The sequence below is a fragment of the Peromyscus leucopus genome, chromosome 2 (genome assembly GCF_004664715.2).
Source record: "Peromyscus leucopus breed LL Stock chromosome 2, UCI_PerLeu_2.1, whole genome shotgun sequence".
In the NCBI taxonomy this organism is placed as follows: domain Eukaryota; kingdom Metazoa; phylum Chordata; class Mammalia; order Rodentia; family Cricetidae; genus Peromyscus; species Peromyscus leucopus.
In genome coordinates this window covers 125,602,201-125,610,613 of record NC_051064.1, presented here as the reverse complement: position 1 = coordinate 125,610,613, position 8,413 = coordinate 125,602,201, and the positions used below count along the sequence as shown (strand labels likewise).

Genomic DNA, 8,413 nt, shown 5'->3' with positions numbered 1-8,413 from the left:
CTCCTAACATTTGCAGCAATCCTCTTCAATCAGCCTCTCCAGGGCCATAATTACAGGCATGAGTCACCACTTCTGGTTACTGGGACCTCTTTACTAAAAGGTGTAGGCAAAGTGGTCATCTGCCAGTGTTTGTCAAGAAAGCAAATCCCCAGACTATGATTGGACAAGGAGGCCCTGGAGTAGGATGGCATTTTCTTGTGGAATCCCAGACAGAAAACCTTGTCTGGATTGAAAAAAGTCCATCCAAGTACAATCTGCTTTCTGGACACAGCAGGGACTGTGCTGCTCTCTCTGAATGCATTCCTGAGTTGCCCCTGCTGCACTAGCCAGCCTCTAGCCCTTCGTACGAGTGAGACGGCGACGGCGACGACGACGGGACGGGAAGCAAAGACAGTCTATTTATCGGCACCCTAAATTCTAACCCCAGGAGGAAGTTAAGAGGCACTGGCGATCCCACTGACCCATGCCCTCCTTGCTGATATGAGGTTCCTGTCCTCAGTACTTCTGGGTCTCTCTCCCCAATTCCCTACACACATACACTTGAACCTCAAACACTGATACAAAGATTCCTTTAGGAGCAAACACACCTATGAATAAAAGTCCTTTATGCTAGGAAAGTATTACCCTCTAAAATGGGGCTATATTTACAAATTTTATTTTTTTACATCTCAAAAATACATATAAATGAAAACCTGCTCTCCAAATGCAGACAGGCCTTTGCCTATCATGTGGTATTATTTCTATCACAAAACAGTGTCATATGAAGATCAGCACATAGCTCTGAAACACACCATTTACAAGCACACATACTGTAAGTAATGACTTTCTACTTACACAGACAGAGCCCAGATGGTAAGTTCATTCAGAAGCTGGGCTGCCCCTAGCTTTCCACCCTTGGGAAGTAAATACAAACACATGGTCAAAGATGAAACAGAAACGTAGAAGTACAAACCTCCTTTAGACACATACACAGGACCTTAGGCCACAGCAAGGCCCCTGCTACAAAGTCAACGTCAGTGTGTTTCTCAAAGGGAGAAAAGAGAGGTAACATCTGAATAAAAATGCAAAGCTGAAGAAAAAGACCAGGTGATCAAAACTGCCATGTCCGTGTTTCATGGGGAATCAGGAGTCCTCACAGGACGCAGCTGCACAACCCAGTGCATGTGACACCAGCACCCACTGGTAGAAGCCATGACCTCCCTACACAGTCATGTCTACACAGGCGTTGTAGAGTGTCTGTTTAGCTTAGACAGTCAATAATGAGGTCATGTGGTAAATTGTCACCCCCCAAAAACGAAGTGCAAAATCAGCTTCTATGACTCAAGAGCTGACCCGGGTCAAAGCTTTGGTATATGCTGGAGGTTGTTTTGGTGACACCCAAAGCTTACTGAGATTCTCTGCTCCAGGGTTTGTCCCCAAAACAAAACTCCTGGTCCACAAAGCTCAACGACGATATAAATAAGAAACTGTACAGAGAGAACAAGCCACAATCCCCTTTCCGAGGGCTTAATGTTCCTGTGCAGCAGTTCTGAAGGCGCCCACTACAGCCACACACTCTGACCGAAACTCGACATGCTGTAATTGGTGAGATTGTTCTGAAAACAAGCGCCAACAGGCAGGCGGCTGCTGTGCCAAGTTCAACAAAACACGAGGTGAGAGTTCTCATACTGCAAGACAGCTGGGCAGCAACAGGGGAAAGACTTAAGGCAAGAAGAGGCGCTGGAGAGTCAACCCCACGGCCTCCATTAGGAACGGTTTCTAACAGTGGGGGTGCTTCTCAGTTGCTAGCTGTCAGACACCATCTCCTCCTCCTCCTCATCTTCGTCTTCCTTCCTGTCTACTTCAGAGGTGTCTGAAGACTCATGGAGCAAGACATATTCTCTGCTGCTGAACCCAAATTTAAGGACATCTTTTTCCTTCAGTTCATAGTATCTCTGTGGCTCAATTCGCTTGTTGTTCAAGAAGGTTCCGTTGCCTGAGCCGAGGTCAATGATGTAGGGCTTGACCCTCCGACCAACTGTGCCATCAGCACGCGTGTGCTCCACAAGCCTAGAAGAGACCAGGGAGAGAAGCCCGTGAGCCAAGTCCTACCAGAGACCATCTCCTCTGAAGCTCTCTGCTACAGCTCTAGATGTCACCGACCTGGAAGGTCACAGGGAAGTACTGCCCTGGATAGGGAAACTGGGAGCAGTTTAAATATACCTAAGTGAAAGGTAGAGCTGGCTGGGAGTGGTAGGCGGGGTTGGAGGGCCATGAAAGATCCCAGTGTAGAGCTCGAGGCCTCTTGTTAGGTCTACTAATATACTTCCCCAATGCTGTACACCTATTTTAGCACCAGTCCAAATGGGGAAAAAACATCAGAATTAGGACTTGGGAGTCAAGGGCTAGATAGGATACCGAGTTCTGCTCTGAAGATCATTTACTGCCATTAGCTGACAGTCTTGGCTGTCAGATGAGGATGTTAACACTGGTCCTATTTCCTCAGGGAAGTGTTTAGGATCAGTTGGTAAAGGTGTAAGGTCCAAACAGCAGATTCAGCCAAGGTATACCTGGCATTCTGACTCTGGCTTCTACTGGTCCTCATTACAGTCCTGGGGGGCAGGTGGACACAGGTCCAGAGTGGGGCATGACTTTCTTTCTTTTTCTTTTGAGATGGGGTCTTGGTACATAGCCCATACCTAGAGGGTAGGCCAATCTTCCTGCTTGGCCTCCTAAGACCTGGATTACAGGCCTGCACCACCGCAATGGTAGGGGCTAATATCTGTGTTTCTGATCTCAAGTTCAAGACTCTCATACAAACGGTAAGAGATAACTCAAGGGCTGCCAGACTCTTTCAGCCCAGCTCATTAGATACAATGGTAATGGGCTCTTCTGCATTTCCACACACAGCGAGACACTCACTCCAGCTCCCTTTCCAGTTCTCCCTCTGGTCTACCTACCGGTACTGGAAGACTGCATGCTGCTTTGAGCAAGAGGGATGGTCGATGGGAATGTCGGCGATGCGGCGGTGTCGACCCAGAAGGTAAGCACTCTGCCGATGGATGTACATGACCGGAAGCACCTCATCGTTTTTAAAGGGGTAGAGACGCCACCGTTTTTTGGGGATCCGGGCTTCTGGGGGCTCACTATACTTAATAACCACACCCCGGAAAGTATTGGTGTCCTCAAGAAGTGCTCCAGAGAGTTCAAAGCTTGGTTTTTCTTTAACAGGCACCTCTTTGCCTCTATTACCAGCAGGACGAGGGATCACCTCGTGAGCCTCACCACCAGCACCTTCATTCTGCTGGCGATGCTCCCGGCGCCTGGCATTATGAAAGTCCCTCTCTTCTTCCTGGGCCTGGAGATTCTGGCTGTCTCGATCCCGACCCTGCCCACTGACAGGCCTCTCATCAGAGCTCCTCTTTTGGCGGGAATGGCCCCGGTGCCGGTCTCGCTCACGCTCACTGTTCCGAGCTCTCCTTTGCTCCTGTTCTGATGGCTCCCGATGCTGCCGATCCTCTCGTCCTCTCCTTGGATGGTCCTCCCGTTCCTGAAATTAAGATGTATTCAGTAAAGGAAAGATGGCTTCAACTCTATGAATAAGCTGCCAGGGCTGGGAGATGGCTCAGCAGTTAAGAGCACTGACTGCTATTCCAGAGGACCCAGGTTCAGTTCCCAGCATCCACATAGCAGTTCACAACCCTCTGTAACTACAGCTTCAAAGGGATCCAATGCCCTCTTGTGGCGTATGTGGACACTACATCTATATAGTACACAAACATCCATGCAGGCAAAACACCCACACATAAAATAATTAAATCTCCAAAACACAACACCACATCTGTGACCTGGATGCTGGTATTCAGAACAAATTCCTATCCACACAAAACTCTCTGTGGTAGTAGTTCTGTTCCCCTAGAGGGCCATTAAGACTCTATATTCTATGTTGTTCCTCAAATAAAGGCCTGATAGCCCAAGCCCACATCCAGAGCCCTCAAAACAAGAGGCTGACACAGATAGGAGAAGGAGAAATAATATTCCCTTCAGTCATCTGCAGGCAAACTCACAAGGCAGCATGTGTAGAAAATAGCAGAGTAGCTGGGCAGGCAGATCACCGAGTGTGAAGCCAGCCTGGTCTACAGAGTGAGTTTCAGGACAGCTTGGGCTACCTGAAACCCCGCCCCCCACAAAAAAAAAAAAAGGAATTAAAAAAAAAAAAGAAAGAAAGAAAACTTTAGAATGGTCACATTTAAGATATGTAAAGGAAAAAGTTAACTTCCTCATAAGTCAAAAAGGAAACTGAAATAATCTCAAAAGCTCCAACTTCAACAATTAGAAAGATTTTCAAACATCTAGGAATAAACTTCAGAAACATGAAAGCCTCAAGAAACCTACAAGAAGGTATTACTCGGCAGGTTCCAAACTTCTGACAAAATGGAGACACATTGAAAAATCAGCCTGGCAAAAACCACAATACACATCACACACCAGTAGATCAATGAGAGCCGGCCGGTAGTGGCACATGCTTTTGAACCCAGCACTCAGGAGGCAGAGGCAGGCAGGCCTCGGTGAGTTTGAGGCCAGCCTGGTCTACAGAGTTCCAGCAAGTTATTACACAGCAAAGACTATTACACAAAGAAACCCTGCCTGGAAAAAACAACAACAAAAATGGACCAATGAGAAATCAATCAGTAAGGCAAGCAGTCGCAGGCAAAGCCTATCAAGAGCAGTCTCCAGAAGCTAACACTTAGTAACACCCATCTTAACAGGAACCAGAGCATCAATGCTAAAAGAATACACATTTTCTCAGATTAGCAAAACTAAAAAGGTCAGGAATAGCTACTATCAAAAGAGAAGGGCCTGGGGCCGCACACCTTTAATCCCAGCACTCAGGAGGCAGAGACAGGGTTCCATGCCAACCAAGTGATCTAGCGAGGAAGAGAAATTATCTGCACAGGGGAGGGGACAGATCACTTGTGGAGTCTGATTGATGGTACACCCATAATATCAGCACTCAGGAGCCCAAGGCAGGAGAATCTAGTGTTCTAGGCCTAGCCAGGTGGTGGTGGCTCTCGGCTTTAATCCTAGCACTCGGAAGGTAGAGGTCAGAGTAAGTTCCAGGACAGCCAGGACTGCACAGAGAAACCCTGTCTCAAAAAACCAGAGTTCTAGGACTGGAGAGCTGGCTCAGGGGTTAAGAGCACTGGCTATTCTTCCAGAGGTCCTGAGTTCAATTCCCACAACCACATGATGGCTCACAACCATCTGTAATGAGATCTGGTGCCCTCTTCTGGCCTGCAGAGATACATGCAGGCAGAACACTGAATACGAAATAAATAAATAAACCACCCCTTTAATCCCAGCACTCGACGACAGAGCCAGGAGGATCTCTATGAGTTCAAGGCTAGCCTGGGCTACAAAGTGAGTTCCAGGAAAGGCGCAAAGCTACACAGAGAAATGCTGTCTTGGAAAAAAAAAAAAACAGAGTTCCAGGCCTGCCTATGCTGCCTACCAAGCAAGTTTCAGGGCAATCTGGCCTAGTTAGCAGCAGATCTACTGTCTCAACTACAAAGATGTGGAATCATACCATTTTTGTCTTTTTCCACCTGGTTTATTAAGCAAGTCATCAGGGTTCAGACATCTTGTAACATGTGTCAGAATTTTCTTCCTTTTATGGCTGAGTAATATTCCATTAATATAAATACATACGTAATGGTAATGGGACAGGAATTCAGGCCAGGTAAGCACTCTACTTCTAAACTTTAGCCCCAGCCCTCTTTACTTTTGAGACAGTGTCACTTTTTGAAAAGCTCACCAAGCTTTTAAAACAGTCCTGAACTTGTGATCCTCCTGACTCAGTGTAGGATTACATGCATACACCACCACACCTGCCTCGAACAAGATATATATATCACACACACACACACACACACACACACACACACACACACACACACATGACTGTTGTAACATTTACAGAGATGCAGACAAAGGAACTAGAGCAGCTAAGATCATTTTTGAAAGAATAAAGTGAAAGGAATCAGGACACTCAGTTCCAAGATTTACTATTTAAATGTGGTAATTGAGTCAGCATGGTATTGGCAGAATGACAGACATGCTGACTGATTTTTCAATGTGGAGTAAAATAACAATGCCCTTTGAAAAATGGTCCTGGAGTAGGTGGGCACTCACAGGTCAAAGCTGCGCCATCCAGGCTGCTTTAGAGAGGACCATAAACCATGTGCATCCAAGACATGAGAAACAGAGAAGAGGCCCGGAGGTAAGGAAGGATAAGGACAGACAGGAATAGCATCTCAATAGCTGTGAAATGTCTGGATCCTGGCTATGACACTGTCCACAGTTGGGTAAGTTACCATTGGGAGAAACAAGGAAATGTACATCTCTGTATTATTCCTGACAAAGAGTTATCAGAATCAAATCAATAATTTCCTCCATATTTAAATTTTCATGTAGAACAACCGCACACACATATCCAGTTTTTAGGAAAACCCACTGCCAGGACAAGGAAACACGTACACACATGGGTGCAGACCCTCTTTGGGTCCAGCAACAGCTCTAGATTTGAACTTCCTATCAGAGGCTCCTGCCCACTCACTCACCTGCTTCACCTTGACCGTGGAGTAGTGAGGACTCCGGCTTCTCTTAGTCCGTGGAGACTTGCTTCTTCTCCCTGAGGACTTGTTTTTCTTTTTGGCTGGGGACCTTTTTCAGAGCATGGTACACAGGATTTTACCTCAATGTCCCTTCCCCCAAATAAATTAGCTTCAAGGATCAGGCTCGCCTACTAAACACAACACATTTGTGAGATCACTAATGGAGTCAGGCCTCCACTTTCCTAGTCACTTCTCCCGAACTCACTCTCTCTCTCTCTCACACACACACACACACACACCTGCCTGCTTAAGCCTTCTCACTTAGATAACCTACTTCTTGAACCCCAAAGCCTCAAAAACCTTTCTTCTCTCAGTCTGTCATCCTACTAATTGGCACCACTGTCTAGGAAGTCAATCTTGCCTGGGTTTTTTTTCTCACTAATACACTCCCTTCTCCAACAACCACATCCAATCCCTGGACAGGTCCTAGGGTCCCACCCTGTCCTCCATCCCACGTCATTCCTACCAGCCTACAATGCTCCTCCTTCATCATTCAATTCCAGATACACTGGCTGTTTTGGTTCAACTTTTAAAATAAACACAATTCCACTCCGGTCTTTGTATACTTTTCTCTGTCATGATCTTGTGTGTGTGTGTGTGTGTGTGTCTCTACATAACCCAGCCTGCAACTCAAGATCCTCCCGCCTCAGCATCCCCACTAATGGATTACAAGCATGCCCGACGTACGACATTGGGTTCTCCCTGGATTGTTAAGATTCTTGACTCAAGAGGATGGGTCGATCTTACAGGTCAGGTCTCAGCTTCGATGGCACCTCTGTACGAGCCCTCTCCTCTTTCCACTCAACGTCTCACTACCACATTACTGTTTTAATTGCTCCTTAACACTAACTGATTCTACTTATTCTCCTTCTTAGGGTTAGAGCTTGCCCAATTTCGCCAGGGTCAAACCGTCTCTCTTCACCATGTGGCCCAATACCTCAACTGATCTTTAGCCCACACTATGCACTCAGTAAATCGATGCTGTACGGAGGCATCAGACAATGAGTGCTGCGAACAAGTCGCCAAGACCCAACGTTGAGGCACTCTTTGGCGGCAGGCAAGTGGAAAGACATTCCTACCGTCCACCATGGGCAGGCGGGGGAACCTCGTTTCAACTCAACAGGTGCTCTGCCCCCTGCGTCGCTCGCACCGCCCGGGCCCCGCGCCATCCCGGCCGCGTCCCTCTCACCGGCTCGCTCCCCGGGCTCGACTCCCGCGGTGGCCGGCGCGGCCCGGCTCAGCGGCGGGCGGGGACGAGCTAGCGGCTGGGGCATCGGGCCGGCGGTGCGCGACAGGTTCGGGGCTCAGACGCTCCTGCTTCACCACCACGGTCGCCAGCGCGTCGTCAGCCCGGTGTCGCCGCCGGCCGCTTCGCTCCCGCTCGCTCTTCCGCGCCTTCATCCTGCGGCCCGGCCGAGAGCCACTTGCACGGTCCGTTGAGCCACTCGAGCCGAAGGAAGTGACGGGCCGACCTTTGCACTTCTGCTTCCGGGCAGCCTGCTATCCCAGAAGCCCTCACGGCGAGGTTCCCCCACCCCCCGGTGGGCGGGGCCGCAGGCGATTGGGTTCACACGCTGGGGACCCCTGGGCTGGTGGTCCCGGGGATCCCGGCTGCTGGGGAAGTGAGGCTGGAGGACTGAAAAGTCAGGGCCAGACCTCGGATGGCTGAGGCAGGAGGATCGCTGTAAATTCGAGGCCAGCCTGGGCAATTTAGACTCGGTCTCAAAATTTGAAAAAGTTGTCTCTCGGGTAGAGCGATT

At 48.6% G+C, this 8,413-nt stretch overlaps 1 protein-coding gene across 1 annotated transcript; it reads right to left on the bottom strand.

Moving 5' to 3' along the window:
- Window positions 1-618: 618 nt before the first annotated feature.
- Window positions 619-8,120, bottom strand: Snip1 (Smad nuclear interacting protein 1). The gene is made up of 4 exons (XM_028885456.2): window positions 7,843-8,120; window positions 6,600-6,702; window positions 2,940-3,529; window positions 619-2,049 (listed from the first exon to the last, which is right to left on the bottom strand). The coding sequence occupies exons 1-4, from the start codon at window positions 8,052-8,054 to the stop codon at window positions 1,785-1,787; spliced, it is 1,170 nt and encodes a 389-aa protein (XP_028741289.1). The 5' UTR covers window positions 8,055-8,120; the 3' UTR covers window positions 619-1,784.
- Window positions 8,121-8,413: the final 293 nt, after the last annotated feature.

What these genes read in the sequence shown, in the direction of transcription:
- Snip1 (XM_028885456.2), bottom strand. Translation starts at nt 8,054, where the DNA reads ATGAAGGCGCGGAAGAGCGAGCGGGAGCGAAGCGGCCGGCGGCGACAC. An exon ending in CGAGCCCGGGGAGCGAGCCG is followed by an intron (nt 6,703 to 7,842) that starts GTGAGAGGGACG and finishes GCTCTGAAAAAG; the next exon opens with GTCCCCAGCCAAAAAGAAAA. An exon ending in CATGCAGTCTTCCAGTACCG is followed by an intron (nt 2,050 to 2,939) that starts GTAGGTAGACCA and finishes GGTCTCTTCTAG; the next exon opens with GCTTGTGGAGCACACGCGTG.